At 36.1% G+C, this 17,736-nt stretch overlaps 2 protein-coding genes across 5 annotated transcripts in view; both read right to left on the bottom strand.

Annotated features, from left to right (window-relative positions):
* The window catches only part of suox (sulfite oxidase), an 81,361-nt gene extending 74,549 nt beyond the window's left edge, over positions 1-6,812 (bottom strand). Inside the window, exon 1 of one of the 4 annotated variants that reach the window (XM_057362799.1) lies at positions 6,700-6,812. The gene's annotated coding sequence lies outside the window, so the exon portion shown is untranslated. The remainder of the gene's footprint in view (positions 1-6,699) is intronic. The other 3 variants (XM_057362800.1, XM_057362802.1, XM_057362803.1) reach the window with 3 other exon arrangements.
* A 1,174-nt stretch (positions 6,813-7,986) lies between these two features.
* The window catches only part of mcrs1 (microspherule protein 1), a 67,841-nt gene continuing 58,091 nt past the window's right edge, over positions 7,987-17,736 (bottom strand). The window contains exons 12-13 of the mRNA XM_057361638.1: positions 16,922-17,049; positions 7,987-9,479 (exon numbers count right to left, since the gene is read on the bottom strand). Of these exons, the coding sequence (XP_057217621.1) occupies positions 9,393-9,479; positions 16,922-17,049 (215 nt within the window). The 3' untranslated portion in view covers positions 7,987-9,392. The remainder of the gene's footprint in view (positions 9,480-16,921; positions 17,050-17,736) is intronic.

Here is a 17,736-nt window from a genome sequence, read left to right as displayed (position 1 = left end):
CAGAGACACTGAGGCCACAACACACACTAGATGAACTACAATCTTACAATCTTAAACAGCTAATCTTACATGTACATTCACAATCAAGGCTGTAGCGGTGATGGTTGAGTTTTCGGTGCAACGTAAACAAACAAAGTGGCATGTAAATTAACGGAGTAGCACACTGGACAAGAAGCGTCGCGTCGAGGAAAGCTCACAGGATACGCGTACATTCTGTATGCGCAAGCTCAAATTCAAAGTCTACTCCTGATGTAAGTTGAACCAATTTAACTTATTTTATGTTATTATTTAGCAAATAGGTTCTATATCACGTTGATAAATACATTATAGTTTGCTGTAAACAAAAACTGTGGGGAAATAAAAAGCATGTGATCCGTGCGCGCTAGCTCTTAAAGGGACAGCAGCATAATAAAAATATCTGTTTTAATGCTCATCAAACAACAAAAAACGAAGACAAAACAGACTCACTGCTTCTGACTGATCAACTTTAATAACTTTAATATGGTTTGATCTATATTTCAGTATACTGTGAACAGTGTGAAGACTATGAAGTGTTATTTTTACATTTGACTCCTTTATTCAGTTTCTGTCCTAATAACCACAGTTAGACCAATTCGAAACACCTAAAAAGCACTGTTAATTTTATTTGTGTGTTTGCTTTATTACATTTATTTGTGCTATTGCTCATAATTTGATAATTTGTTCTCATTTTATTACTAACTGATTTATAATTAAGATTGCATAGGTAAAAAAACAAAATAATAACTAGACATTATTATTTATTTATTACTTTTTGTGGCAGGCAAGTACAATTTTTGTCAGGGCCAGTAGAAATGTAGAAATTAAGGTATGCATAATAATCGTCATAATCGTGCAACCGTGATTATTCCTCAGACTATAATCGTACCAACAAAATCTATAATCGTTGCATCCCTATGTGCGACCTGCAAATTTGGAATTTCTTCTAGTTGTTATATCATGTGGAAAGACGAGTAGAATGCGAGCGGCCACCAGTGCAGGCTGTGTGTGATAGTCAACTACTCGTGTCACTGATGTTTCCCACGGACGCGCACAATCCAGGTCGTTACTGACAAGTTTACACACACGCACAACATGAGCGCACTACTACGATTCGCTGTTTGCTGTGATGGATTTTTTGAGCCTGAGGACGAACGATTAAACGATTGTTTAAAACTAAACTAACCCCGGAGGAGTTTTATGGAAGTATTTCAATGCCATTAGTCTTTGAAGCAAAAAAGCATGTTGAATTACCACTAATCAAAAATAAAGCTGTTGCATTACCAGTGCTTGCATTTTTAGAGTCTGCAATTCAATATGGTTGTATATTTAAGCTGTGAATATTTCAAATTGAAACATACATAGAAAAAAAAATACTTTTAAATACAACATGTTTGACAGCAAAATCCACTTTGTATTCACCGTTAAAAAGTTCAATAATCAAAATTCCGCCAATGCATGATCTCTACCTGCTGCCTGACCGCTTCACCAGCAGGTGGTGCAAGTCGCTTCTGAAGAAGACCAAAGCAAGAAATGCAGATACTTTTTATATGTTTGCAGCACAGTCCACTCATCTGCTCGATTAAGTGAATTTATTTGATCTCATAGATCTCTTGTGCATCATCAAGAAAAAAATAATTGTTTCTTGTACTGGCAGCTTAGCTCACCACTATCAGCCCTGGAACGGACATGGAGCACGGGGACAATTCCAGGTGGACTGGAATCAGTGGACTATTCATACATTTATAATATTAATTTAATTATTTAAATATCCTACCCGATCTACTAGTACTGCCTATCTATAGTAAGAGTTTATGTTTGTATTTGGCTTGCTATTTATACGCATTCATTACTTTTTACGTGCATATGATTACCCCTTGGTATGGTGTGGGTTAAGTCGGTATGTACATAAAAAGTGCAAGCAAAACACATGCGTATCATATGCACGCAAAATATAAATTCTGTAGCTCGCCAAATGCAAACATAAAATCGTGCTTTTGATAAGCACGATCTTAAGTCATCAAATAATGGTTTGAGTTTCGAGGATGAGAAAATTGTATGTTACAGTCAATTACTGACTCATACTGTGTTTGAATAAAATAAGCTAATTGCATGAAGCTATTTGAATGACACATGCAATGGTATCTGATTAAATGTGCCAGAAAACAAGACAACAAGTTTTTAAATCATTACATTAGTTACATAACACCATCACAATAAACTTAACATTTAAATTCAAATAAAACATTTTATTTCGGTTTAAAACTAAATAGGAAAAATAGCAATAATTATACATTTTAAACAGACAATAGTAGTAGGCTAACTGAAATAGTAATGAAAACAGATGTAAGAACAAGCCAGGAACAATTTTTCATCAGAACGTAAAATAATCTACAATATAAATAACAGTCTTTTCTTAAAAACGTAATTGTAAAATATTTAGTAAATGTAGGATATAAATGTAACTTAAACAAAGGAATAACTACACCACTTAAAAGAGAAATATCAATGGAAATAATTATGCCTATACTTTTCATCTGAAATCTGAGAACGCAAACAAAATAAAGCCAATTGTAACCTATTGTATGAACGAATGAATAAAAAAACAAACTGAAATACTGCAACAATAAAGACACCTATACCTAGTTCTGGTATTATGTGAGAAATACGGGGGGACATGCTAAAATTCTCATTGTGTCATTTTGTGCTTTTTGCATTCATATTTAGGGCTCTTCCGCATTTCTGTAGCCTACGGTTATTAAAAAGGTATAGGCTATACTAATCATCTGGTCTGAAGATTAAGCAACATTAAGCGTTTTAGCATGGTACACCGGCCGTGATGGCGTGGTCCGTGGACGCTAAAGGGGCATAGTAGGCCCTTAGCAAATCTTGCAAGCTTATAACGTTTTTGTTCCACCATGCCACCATACATGTTGTGGATATTCAGCTAAATGTTTAGCGTAAGTTTAAAGAGGGTAAATTTGATAATTTAACTGAACTGTACACATACATTTTAGACACGTACATTACGTGTTTCTCCAACGTGGTTTCAGTGTATTTCTGTGATTTAAAATGCATAAATTTAACAATATGTTGACTTATTATGTGAGCATATAGATTAAAAATTATTATAACATCTGTAGATGTTGCCAAACAGCAACATCTACAGATAGTTGTGTATATTGCCATGGAGCACTCATATTGTTTTCTGACCAGTAATTAAATATATTTTTCACTGCTCGGCCATGCAAACTGACTTGCGTTGAGGTGTATGTTAGAGAGGTCCTCATGTGTCCCAGCGGCTTCGGGTCTAAAACATTGACAAAATATGCCTTGGGCACAGGTCGTGTCCGATATGGCATCGGGTCTCTGGTAATTTATAATGAATGTGCTTTTACCAATCGCCCCGAAAGACACAAATTAATTACATTTTATGGTTAGGTAAACAACAAATATGTGTTACGCCAAACTTTACAAGACATAATTAGGTTAATATACCGTGAGTGATTGACATTTTAGCATTTAATGAACAGACAGCAACTCAAGCAATTAGCGTGTAGTCATACTCGCATGTTCGTGTGTGGCACATTATTGGGAAACGCACACAGCATGCAACAAAAGTTTTTATCTTTGCGCGTATAGATCCATAACGCCGTGAGGTATCTTGCTTGGCTGCAGGCTGCACAAGACGTTTCGGGTCTAGTCGGGTTCTAAAGAAAGTGCTGACTATTTTTATCTGGTCTATTTTATCTGGCCTGCTCAAGAAGTTCGCTTGGCTAAAATATCAGTTTTTCTGTCTCGTATTAACAAACGAACGTTTCCACAATTCCACAACATCCAGCATGTTCTGAGAGTCTCAAATTAAAACAAGATCACGCAAGGAAAATAAAAAGAATGTTTATTGAGATTGCAGCTACTTCATATAAACAGAAGCACATGGGAGAGTACGGGTCAATAAGCTCCTAGTTGAGATCTCAGTTATTTGACCGCTTCAAACACAATACATGTCCTGTAAATGCTGATGATGCATAGTATTTATGTGAACACGATGTGCTGAAGTAAAAAATAACTTAATTCCTTCGAGCCAGAGCAGGAAACCTAAAATTTCTGATGTAGATGATGCATAAGAAGAGATCTATGAGATCAAATAAATTCACTTAATCGAGCAGATGAGTGGACTGTGCTGCAAACATATAAAAAGTATCTGCATTTCTTGCTTTGGTCTTCGTCAGAAGCGACTTGCACCACCTGCTGGTGAAGCGGTCAGGCAGCAGGTAGAGATCATGCATTGGCGGAATCGGCGCTCTATTGCTTCTCCTGGGATTCCCGGATGTGAAACTTTGAATTTCAAGTCGAATTTGAACCACTGAATTTGTGGAAGCGAATTTTTAAACCGAAATAATATGGACTAAAAATTGTCTGTCGAAAATTAAAGGTTGTATTTTATAACAAGTTGAATTTTTTAAGTGAAATTTAAAAGGCGAATTTTGATTATTGAACTTTTTAACGGTGAAATTGTGCGTGAAATGTTTCAATTTGAAATATTCACAGCTTAAATATACAACCATATTGAATTGCAGACTCTAAAAATGCAAGGACTGGTAATGCAACAGCTTTATTTTTGATTAGTGGTAATTCAACATGCTTTTTTGCTTCAAAGACTAATGGCATTGAAATACTTCCATAGAGTTTAGGCAACTTAATTTATCTGTTGAATACTTAAGACAGCGCTGGATCATTTCAAATCCGTTCACAGCAAGAACGAACGACAGGCGAAAGATCTTGTTAAGTTTTATTTGTATTTTCTTAATTTAAATAAACAAATATTCCAATATTTTTTATGAGCTCAAATATTCAAATATGAAATTATCGAAAAATGCCCATCCCTAATGAACACAGAGAAAGATATTTGGAAGAATACTTATAACCAGACAGATTTCCCCCCATTGACTCACATAGTAGGAAAAATTACTTTATTATTTTTTTCTTCTGTTGAACACAAAAGAAGACATTTTGAAGAATGTAGGACTGCAAACAGTTCTGGGGCACTTTAGACTACCATTGTATTTTTTCCTACTATAGTAGTCGAAGGGGGTCAAAATCTGTCTGGTTATAAGCATTCTTCAAAATATCTTTCTCAGAACAAAGAAATTCATACAGATTTGGAACAACTCGAAGGTGAGTAAATAGCCATGTTTCCATCCAAAGATGCAAATTAAATGTATGCACAAAACTGGAATATCGCATAAAACATTTGCGAATAGAGCACCGTTTCCATCCAACGAGTCAAAGAGAACAAAACCGTCACTTCCTGATAAACTGGTGCCAATATCAAAAAGAAAAATGGAAGTTGCTGCGTTAGGAAAAATAGGTGGATGGAAACGTAGCTAATGATGACCGAATTTTCATTTTTGGGTGAAGTATCCCTTTAAGGCAGGGATCCCTTTATTTTCACAGGAAAAAAACTTTTAAATGTGAAAATTTGATGGTCAAAGATTAGTTTTAAGGGATAAAATTATTGACCACAGTGGGAATTTAATATTATGAAATACATAGCAAAGAACGTTTTTTTGATAATAGCTTATCAAAACTCAAACATTCGTCTTATCTCTGCAACAACTTAGAAGGCCTGATGGGTTACACCCCCCCAAAAAACACCCCTCCTACAATAACCAATCAAAAGAGACTTGAGTTTGAGCAACTCACTGCACCTCAAGTATAAACATGAAACATCGCCACTCATTTACTGATCCCAACATACATACACCGTATCAGCAGATATTTAACTGACTGCAGTCTATTAGCTTTTATCAATGATTCATACAGCTCACGAGCTACTGGTGTTTAAACGCTTTATGACCCGCCATAAACATATTTGCCCATGATAAAAAAAGAGAACGCATAAGGATCAGCTTAAAACATATTAAGATCGTACATATGAAAATGTAAACGTACTTGAGATTCGTGTTAAATATAAAAACAGCACGTGAACTAAAACAAGCCGTTGCGCTCAAACCATGTTCTACAACTAGGCTAGTCAAAGTCAAGTCAAAGTTGATTTACAAAGCACTTTTTTTTAAAACAGCAAGTGTTTATCAAAGTGCTGCACATGTATAAAAGACTATAGGCTAATTATACAACCAATCACAATGCAAGAAAGACAACAAAAAGGAAGCAGCTCTCACATAGTGTCAAATGCCAGACTGTAAAAAGAAGTTTTTAGACTAGATTTTAAAACAACAAGTGTCTGGGCCTGTCTAATGTAGAGGGAGGGGCACGCTATTCCAGAGCTTCGGGGCCGCCACTGCATAAATGTATTGCATTTAATACGACACATGGGCATGCTATCTTAAGATGGCCATGCTATCATAAGAAAAGTCTGTCATCAGTACACAGTTTGTAAGAAAGTAGCCTATGTATGATGTAACCAGGCAAATGTACACGAACATTCAAATACCGCAACACAGCCCTTGTAAGCATGCCCATGTGTCATATTATTAAATGCAAACATTGAATGCAATACATCTATGTAATACATGCATACATCTAAAGCGACGAATCGAACGAGCTCAACTTGAACGTAGCTTACAGAAATGAAAGCTCACAAACACATGCAGCCCACCACTTACATATTTAAGTAACAGACAAAGGTCGGAAGAAGTAAAAATTACGACCACTTACAGTTTCACGATTGTTTATGAATTGCTTGAAGTGTAATTTCTTACTGTAATTAGTTGAACTGCAGTTCCCGAAGCAGCAGTATACGCTACACACTTCACGAAAGGCTCTCGCGGTACTATGATGTCATTCACCGATCTAAAGTCGAACACGCCCACAAAGGGGCATTGAAGTCTTGGATGAGAGACACTTTATGAAGAATAAGGGAAGCCTTTGCGACATTTTTAATTAATACTATTTGATGTATATCCTTTTGCTAAATTTGTGGGTTAAATCATGGTTGATGTTCGTAAGGGAATCAACATGGGTGATTTTTGTGAAAACATTACACTGATAATGTTGATGTTGTAAAACAGCAGTGTAGCAAAAGGTTAAGAAAGGCTATTTGTTCTGTCTCTTTCGGCAGCAAGACTTTACAAAACATGCTTAATTAATAGTTTGTGGTATGGTTTGTAAAACACAGCTTGTAAAATATGGCCTTCCTCAAGCGTCATGCTTCCCACAACATAGATTTGCAAGCAATTGCTTTTATCCCCAAGCTGCAGAACAGGGAGGAATTGTATTCCATTGCTCTTCCTGATACTGAATGATGGGATTTCCCCAAAGTTTATGACTTATCTAAAAGTTTTGGGACAGACAAACAAAGGGAGGGGGTGTCCCAAACAATTATTTGTATATGTTTGAAATAGGTTGGTAAGAAGGTGTTGGGGTCAACAGTCAAGCAGATTATAAAACAGATAACGGACAAAAACAGTCGACATGGTATTTGTTAAAAGTTGTGAGAGTTGCAATGAAAAAACATCACATGCACACATACTGTGTACAAAGACATTTATAGTATATATATTTTTTGCCTTTCCATTGCTTTACATTGACAGGGCAGTGGAGAAATGACTGTTGCACAACATGTCGGCAGAAAGTCCATTGGAGCCGACATATGTAGTATATTAATAATATTAACTTACCTCTCGTCTGTCACCAGTGGCACCGGCCTACCATTGAAACTTAAAATGACCGCTCAGACAGCCCAATTTTAACCCAACTGGCTGAGCTTTTACAGAAGTAACCCAATGTTTTTAGTGCAAAGAAAAAATAATAATTCTGTAAGGTGCGAGAAACAAGGATCTGAGTTTGGTAAAAGCAACCTGTATTATCAGAGAGGTAACAGAAATCCTGAGATTTCACTTATCCACATTTGTATGTACTCAATTGTATATATTTGAAGAGATTGGTTCCAAAATAAGATAACACCGTTTTTTATTGTGTTAGTTAGCTGTATTTTTGTTTAGTTGGCTTCAATCAAAACAAACCAACAGCAGTTTGATTGATATTAATTGGAATGCAAAATAAAAAACATGATTTTGGAACAATTTTAAAAACGGAGGAACCAAAATCTTGTTTAACTTTTTTTATTTATCCTTGCCATTTTTAAATGATTGTCGTTTAATTTTATTGTGTTATGTTACCTCCTTCCAATGATTGAAATGATCTTCATCTCAGTGTTTTTAATAATATGGCAAGACATTGTTGTGAAGCAGCACATTTTTACTGCCTTGATTGCTATAAAACACTGAATTTGTGCTGGTCAGGTGATGTCAGACTAATTTTATTCAGTCTCATCATAACCTGCTCTTCTCCGCATCATCAAGAAAAACTGATAACCCAAATCTGTTCCTGATAGAGGCCTAACCCTGATATAGAAAAGTGGCAAACTGCTAAATCTCCACTGTTGTTTTTTCTGACCCCAGCAGTTGTAATGAATGCTAATCCAAATGCATCACTTTGATCATCTGTGTGAATGTTAAAGTGTCCAATTATCAAGGCTGTAACCACAGTACCATTGTACTCTTTGAGAAAGCTTGCATAGGTGATGGAGGTCTGTTATATCATGCTTAAGACAAAATGCTGAAACAAAATCTAGACCACGGTCTGTAATGATTCCATTTACAATTACTGCTTTGGATGGAAAGGATGGAATGCTCAAATGCCCAAACTTTAAGTTTGATCCAGTCTTAATTCTCCATTCCATTAAGACTTTCTTTAGTCTCTCTCTTTTTTGTTTGTGTGCATTATTTAGCGTATAATATAATTAATGTTAAGTTTGGTTTTTAATCATTTGGGTAAAATACTACGATAAATAAGGCTTATGCAACATGAGTTGTGCAAGTGATGTATAACTTCAGAACATTCTGACTTTACTGAAAGGCACAATCGCAATAATTCACAAGAGTCATTTGGAGAAAAAAAAACAAAGCAAACAATCAGTATATGAAAATGTATGAAGAACATCTGTTTTTACCCATCAATCAAACATTTGACACATTATACATGACATTTTTTGTTTAGAAATGCTAATATAATATAGTTGCTGGGCTATAATTACAAACCAACAAAAATGTTGAGTTCTACAGAAGACAAGTGTCAAATAAACAAGTTCCACAAACAAATAAAATTCTACCACAAACAGTAACAAAAATGTCAAATAATCATTTTTTTTAAGTAAATTGTCTAAATAACAGGAATACAAAATATTGACTTCAAATTTTCCAGTCTTTAAATCCAGTCTCAGTTGTTCATGTGTGAAGGGCAGAGCATCTGCTCAGGTTCTGCTGTCTCCAGTGCACCTGCTGTCTGTGCTGCAGCGCTCCTCAAACTGGGACATTATATACTGCTCATTAACAGCAGTTCGTTCAGCTTTACGGCTGATTCATTTTAGCAGCTTCAGCTTTTATGAGGGAGATCAAATCCTGATTGATAAGGAACACAAAGCGAAGACCTGCAATCTGGATGAAACAAACACAGAGATATGAACTTTACAAGAAAAATATGTGCTTGAACACACCACAAAGACTAAAGCCAATGACCAATTAGTGCAAAAGTTTTTCATCTGCATGAGAGGAAATAGCACTTACAAACCAGCATGGGTCAAGTTAACCCTTTTATTCATACATTATGACAACCTCAATCAGTTTCTACCTACAAATTGTTATTGCTCTTAGGAACACGAGAAACAAGACTTGAACTTTTCAAACATTTTTCATTTTGCACATAAGTGGGCAGCTGAAAAGGAGAGTGTATAGGATGATGCACTAGTATCCTCTGTAGTTGCTGATGTGCAACTATGCCATCAAAAGCCACGCATATGCAATAAACTGTTTTTAGTCGCTGTCCACAGTAGTGACCTCTGTGTATGAAAGGATAAAAAAGGGAAACCAGAGGAACTGGAACTGTGGATATGCAAACCACAGAGAAACATTGACTGCTTTGGCCCTTACGATTTCAATGAGTCCACCATATTGGACCGGTCTAGACTGCCCTATAAATGCATTGTGGGCACACAAAAGCACAAGTTAATTTAAAGGGGTGATATGACACGGCTAAAAGGAATATTATGGTTTGTTTTAGATGTAATGCAATGTGTATACACAATTTAAGGTTCATAAACGCTGTATTTTCCACATACCGTGCATGTTTGTATCTCCTCTTTCCCCCGCCTCTCTGAAACACTTGGATTCTTTACAAAGCTCATGGCTCTGAAAAGCGACGTGTGCTATGATTGGCCAGTTAACCAGTGCATAGTGATTGGTGGAATACTGCAAGCGTGTAACGGAAATGTAACGCCTCTTACCATATTTGGAACATCAGGTTCCTCTTCAATTGTACTGACAGTTACGACCACCTTACGTGCATTTACATTTTGGGCAGTCTTAGTAAAATCATACCACCAACTGACGTAGAATTGTGGGGGTGTGGTTACACGAGACGTTTCAGGCAGGTCTGGGTGAGCTTTCGCTTTTAGATAGAGTGCATCTTTTGTTCCAACACTTTAATTTTTGCAATTTTACGTGTCTAATACATGCATGAGGAAAAAGAAGAAAAAAAATGAATGTAGCATTTAGAGCTAGTAGCATTTTTATAGCAAAATTAGGTGACTAAATGAACTACTCTTGTAAACAATTTTGTGCTCTAGTAGTAATTGAATTGGTATTAATGGTGATGATAGGGCACAAGTCACATAAACAACTAGTAAATGAGATCCGTTGGTCAGTAGAGCATATATCTGAGCCCTAAAAAAAAACCAAAAGTAATTATCTTTGTATACCTTTTGTATAATAAATAGTGGTGGCAGATTTTTTTGCACTACGATCTGTGAAACTAAAACAACGGGTGCTTAAAATGCCTTGATATTTCAATTGACCCTTTGTAAGTGATCTGACCAATCATAATGCCGATATTATATCCCCCTGTGACTGACCGCGATTTTGTCCGACAAACAAACCAGTCCGACAACCCTTGCGCAGTAGAGCTTTGGTGATCAATATGAAAAAATTGCTTTTTAATTATTGTAATTTAGTAAACAGAGAGATATATCTACCCTGCTTTAAAAGTTATAACTTTTAAAAACATTTTTAAAGAAGGAGAATAGCGGAGTTCACATCACAACTATACCAATACAGATACGAGACACAATATTGTTGGAATCATTAATGTATTAATTACAGACGGAAGCGTTCGCGAAGTGGTGTTTTAAGACTGAATATAATACTTATTGATATATTACTTACATATTACATGTATGAGCAAGCTGGCAAGATATGCTTTGCCTCCCTGTGATGTGATGAGCTGAGCGCACCTTCAGCCTTCAGAGAGCAGCATTTGCAGTGACATTTTAAAGGAAAGACATTTTCAGCAATGAAAGTCGTAAAGCAACACCTGTACTATGTTTGTTGTATTTAACACAAATAAAGATTAAGACATTGATGGACTGTTATTCTTTTCTGTACTGAACTAATATTTAAAAGTTTACTTTCGTTTTCACAAAGAAGGATCAAGGCCAACCAAACCCCTGCCCGAAGTTACTCTCTCTCTCTCTAAAATTGTCATTACCTGCTACAGGTTTCGGAGTAAATATAAACACTTAATACATAACATTTAGGTTAGCAAAGTATACATCTATTTGTGTGACAGTAGTAGCCTTCTGCATCACGCAAGTATAGAATTAACGTAACGTTATTGTCTGCTGGTGTGGACGCAAATATAGGTATATTTATCGTTACAGTTATCTCAAATCTTGAATGTATCCCTCGAATGCATATTGCAGACCTTTCTGTCTGAAATCAGCATGTCATTTTTCTAGAAATTCTTCACTATTTCCCCAGGGAGTGCACACATTTACACTGGGAGTGCATTGCTGATACCGAAAGCATTTCAGACACATCAACAGGAACGAAGGGGGCGGGGTTTTGTGAAGGGTCAATTGCAGTTAGACCGCATCCGCATGTGGAGGTGGCGCGCAGGTGTTAAAGCAGAGGTCTGACTACATGATTTGCCAAAGCAACAAACACAACATTATCAATCTCTATGTCACAGTCTTCAGATATTTCCTTACTTTACTTTTTACGCATTTGTTAAAACTCATAAGACCCGGTAGCACCGACATACCGGGTCAACCGGGTACTGATGCTCTGTCTGACAGGTTGTCAGTCGGAAACTTTTTATAAACTCAATAAGACGTGATGAGCGGATAAGCGCGGCTCCGATCCACAAGAGATGTGCACAGAAATACTTCAGATTAAAGCCATATCACGAAGAAAACGAACAGAGTTTTGTGGTGAAAGGAGGAAACATCCGGATTTAAGTTAACAAGTTCAAGCGGTAAGTTTCAAATTCTTTTCGCGTTTGCATTATGAATGTTGTAGCATATGTTAATTAAAGGTTAAATTAAACGTCCCTGTTTGTGTGTAAATTTGTTAGCGCCAAGTTCAAGCGGTAAGTTTCAAATTCTTTTCGCGTTTGCATTATGAATGTTGTAGCATATGTTAAGTTAAAGGTTACGTTAAAATAAACATCCCTGTTTGCGTGTTAATTTGTTAGCGCCAATGCTAATCCAGTCAAGTGTCCTTATTAACCATTTAATGCTTTTATAACTGTAATGGGGTCAAATAAATGGGAGGACAGGATGGGGTTTACAGTACCTATTTTATTTAGGCTTATCTGAAATCAATGTGCTACAAAACTATCATACTAACTGTATGACTAGCAATATGTATGTCTTGGATAGATAACTCTATTAGGTTTAAAAAGCCACATTTAAACTAAAGAAAAAACTATCTGTTGCATTTATTATTTTAATATACAGTTACCTTAATGTAAGTAATCTTGTGTAAATGCAGTATAAAAACTGAGGTTTGTTTTAATATTGCATATGCATGTTTGTTCAGTCAGTTGCCTTACTGAAGTTTATTCTATTTGTCTTATACAGCAGCAGACTGAGGAGGATGTTCATCAGCATGAAAGACCCCAGTGAGCACACAACAGTTTCAGCAACAATTAACTTGTATACTTCATGTATAAAAAATGGCATTGCTTTCAATGAGCTTTATTAATAAAATTGTGTTTCAATTAGCATGTACTGGTGTTTTGCTTTGGTACCGAGAACCATGGAATTTAACTGGTATTGGTACCGACTACTGAAATTTTGGTACTGTGACAACACTAGTCTCAAGTCCCTACCATCAAGTCTCAAGCAAGTCTCAAGTCACACTGCAAACAAACCAAGCAAATCAAGTCAAGTCAGCTGCTTACCTCAAGCAAGTCAAGTCGAATCCTGCTAAAGATCAAGTCAAATCGAGTCAAGTCACAGTACCAAACAGAATAAAACTATATTTTATTTACCACAACTTATTTTTTCCTCAGAAATTAACTTAATTATACATTTAAAATACAACACTTTGAATATAAAGTATGAAATTATTATTTTAATTATGAAGCTAACAGGTGGTAGCAAATGAAGTTTTAATGAGTGAGTCACAGAAGCGTTAATTTAACTCATTAATTTAAAACAGTTGATTCATTCATGAACAAGCAAGAATGGGTTACTGAATCACTCAATCGATTTGTTCAATACCTGGGATTCGTTCAGTAAGCGTTTTTATTGTGTTGCGGAAAGACGCGTTTTCCTGTAGCCTATCTGTACTGAACTGTTGGCAGCCGCGTTGCTATTCTGGAAATATTATTGTTACTTAATACGTCCTAAATAAACTAACGAGGTCAAATGCCTACTACAGCCATTTTGCTTATATATCTAGGATCTTGGATGCAAGAGAAACATCACAAATTGATAAAACACTATGGTCACTGTGGTACAATTCCTTATTATTTTCCATGTGTCAAGAGAGACACAATAAAGCACATTTGAGAGGCTAACGCCATCAAATTTTAAGTTTGACGTCGCGAATTACAAACATGCGATTAATAATATATAATTACTTTAATTTAAGGACAGACTTAATATAAATTTAGAGACAAATAATATAAAAACAAATGCTGTTTCCACATTCTCAGATTTTAGTCGAATAACAGTTAACAGCTTACATACCTTTTCTTTTTGAAGTGTCGATATCCTGCCTTTGTAAATGCATACAGAAAATCTTCTTAGTCAATATTGTCAGTGTCGAAGTGTTTATATCGAAAAGAAAACCTCTTAGGAGATTCCTTTGCTCTCTGTATTTGGCGCGCTGTATTTCTGTGCTCGTGCAGCGTCATGAAACGTGCACACGCGCAGACTCAGATCATTGGTTCCGCTCCGTGTCTTGAGGATACAACTTACAATGTGGAAATAAATTTTGGGATCTGTTTTTTTCTATGACCTTGCGGGCTCCAAACTTGAGCGACTTGCTGTAATATATCCTCTTTGATGGTAGATGCTGCACGACACATCAACAAATCCCGCTGCTCCTGCCAAAGGTCAATTTATGATTGTTCAACTTCAGATGAATCTGATCTTGAGGTAGTGATTCATACATTTATCTCTGCCCTGCTTGGACTATTGTAATCTGCTTTATTTGGGAGTATATTTTGTTTTTAAATTGCAATTGGTCCAAAATACAGCGGCGAGGCTCCTTACTAGCACAAAGGAAAGAGAGCATGTTACTCCAGTTTTGGAGAAGCTGCATTGGCTTCATGTTGAATATCGAATTCGTTATACAGTAAAGCTGTACGTTAATTAATATACAGGTGCTGGTCATATAATTAGAATATCATCAAAAAGTTGATTTATTTCACTAATTCCATTCAAAAAGTGAAACTTGTATATTATATTCATTCATTACACACAGACTGGTATATTTCAAATGTTTATTTCTTTTAATTTGATGATTATAACTGACAACTAATGAAAATCCCAAATTCAGTATCTCAGAAAATTAGAATATTACTTAAGACCAATACAAAAAGGATTTTTAGACATCTTGGCCAACTGAAAAGTATGAACATGAAAAGTATGAGCATGTACAGCACTCAATACTTAGTTGGGGCTCCTTTTGCCTGAATTACTGCAGCAATGCGGCGTGGCATGGAGTCGATCACTCCGTGGCACTGCTCAGGTGTTATGAGAGCCCAGGTTGCTCTGATAGTGGCCTTCAGCTCTTCTGCATTGTTGGGTCTGGCATATCGCATCTTCCTGTTCACAATACCCCATAGATTTTCTATGGGGTTAAGGTCAGGCGAGTTTTCTGGCCAATTAAGAACAGGGATACCATGGTCCTTAAACCAGGTACTGGTAGCTTTGGCACTGTGTGCAGGTCCCAAGTCCTGTTGGAAAATGAAATCTGCCTCTCCATAAAGTTGGTTGTCAGTTATAATCATCAAATTAAAAGAAATAAACATTTGAAATATATCAGTCTGTGTGTAATGAATGAATATAATATACAAGTTTCACTTATTGAATGGAATTAGTGAAATAAATCAACTTTTTGATGATATTCTAATTATATGACCAGCACCTGTATACAATTTTTCTTTAAAGGTGTCGTGAATTAAGAAATCAATTTTAACTTGAGCTTCTGTTATATAAGTGGTCATCATACTAAAACGAACATCATGTAAGTGTCTAAACTGAAAACGTCCTTGTTGAAACAACAACCTTTAATGAGACCAGGCCCAGCGACCGACATAGATTGGTTGAACACCGCATTCACAGGAGAATATCACAGATTACTTCTGTAGCCCTGTCCACTGGTTCGCGCAAGACATTGTAGGGAAATAGTGGTGCGAAAACGGATAGAGCGACCAAGCAACAGATGCTGTCCAAGATTTCGAAATATTGTGAGTGCCTGGTTGTGGAAGAACACAGTCGCTGCATAACCATCCTTCGGATTCTGATATTACGACTGTGTGTTTGATGTTTATTTTGAAAGAAGTTCCAGCTCATGTGGGTAAAACATTAAGCGTTTGTTCTCTTAATTTCACCGCAGATTCATTTGTAAACAAGGCACACTTAAACACTCGATTTGCAGAGAGACTGAGATTAAAAAGCAATGCAATGCCGTCAATGTTGGATCTGACAGGAATGGTGCAGCAATCTTATAGTGAGTAAAATATACTTGTACTATGCGTCACTATTGCTTTGTCACTATTGCTCTGTCCTGATTCCTGTACGTGTTATCCAATCATAGTTGGAATTTACTTCCAAGTCTTCAATGTTGCCTGCCCATAAAATCAGAGAGTTTCTCGAGCTGGCCTCAAAACCAGGAAAGAAAATAGTCAATTATTTAATGATTAATGGTTTTTGAAGGTAAAAACCATGCAAATGTCATAATTAGACCTCAGACAACAGTGCAAAATAATAAAAAAGGCCAGTTCATGACACCTTTAATGTTGTAATTTTTTTTCCCAGTCTTGTTGATTGTTGCCTTTTGTTTGCTGCTAGTTTCATTGTACTTTTCTAATTTAATGGGCTTTAAAAATAAACCAGACTTGATATGGATCGCCAAATCAGATTGTTCAACCGCACACACCCCACAAATTCCAATCGACAGCTTGCTTATCACGTTTCGTACCACAGATGTGACAAACCATCCATTAATGTTAATCATGGCAGAACCTAAACAGAAACTCCCACAAAGCAAATTTATCTTGGATAAATAAAGGAAACACCCAAATGCCATTAATCAGTCAGCTATAGTCAGCCTTTATCGAATAAAGCATCAAACAAACATTACAAGTATTAATTAAGCTTATTACTGCTTTTAGAAAATCTTGATATCTTTATGACTGGACTACGATCAATTCCACTATACTGAGGTAAAATTATCATCGTTTTAAAATGTTTTTGCAATACAGCGCCTAAAATCTGCACAACATTTCAATGTTCAGACCTTTTTTTGCTCCGCTTTCATTTTGTTTAATTGGTAAACCAATAAAAAGTGTGAGAGTGTGTCTATACCTCCATTACAGAGTTGTTATTGAGTTTCCACTTGTTTCCAGATAAAACTGGTCTGCCATCAATGTAAATGGGTCTTCGACCTTCATTAGCGATAAAGAAATCTCCATTGTTTTTCAGTTTGATGATCCCTGAAGAAAAAAATATTAATTAAAATCCATATTGCCAACATTATGCAAAGTTTATGCAAAAAAAACCCATAGCTCTGTTAGATCGCTTTAATATCTCCTCAGTGCTCAGCTTAGACCTTATGGCAACAAATCAATAGACATGCAGAAGTATAGATTTAATAATAACTAGATGGCTCATTCAAGCGCTCCAGGCATGTACAAACCCGATTCCAAAAAAGTTGGGACACTGTACAAATTGTGAATAAAAAAGGAATGCAATAATTTACGAATCTCATAAACTTATATTTTATTCACAATAGAATATAGATAACATATCAAATGTTGAAAGTAGGCTTCCTGTTTCCTGCATAGCTGCCGGCAGCTTGTTTGTATCCGTGCGCTTACCACTTCGCTCTAATATTAGTGTATTTTATTATCATTAATTATTATTGTCGTTGCTAACGTATCCTGATATCTCAATAACCCTGTTCCTGTTATTTACTTGGAAGAGTCTAAACCAAATGTGATAGTTAACTTAACGCCGTTAGCATAGCAATAGCGTGTTAACTTGCTTTCTGTTCACACTGTAGAATATCATCTTGCCTCTGGTTTGTCTTGTGTGCTAACTGTTTCTCTTTTTAAGCGAGTATACTACGATCCATCGAGCAACCTTGGTAAGTTGGAATTGCACTTCAAATCCGGTGAGTT

Source organism: Triplophysa rosa, linkage group LG20, assembly GCF_024868665.1.
Source record: "Triplophysa rosa linkage group LG20, Trosa_1v2, whole genome shotgun sequence".
NCBI lineage: Eukaryota > Metazoa > Chordata > Actinopteri > Cypriniformes > Nemacheilidae > Triplophysa > Triplophysa rosa.
The sequence above is the reverse complement of the archived record's forward strand: the minus strand, read 5'-3'. Positions and strand labels throughout refer to the sequence as shown.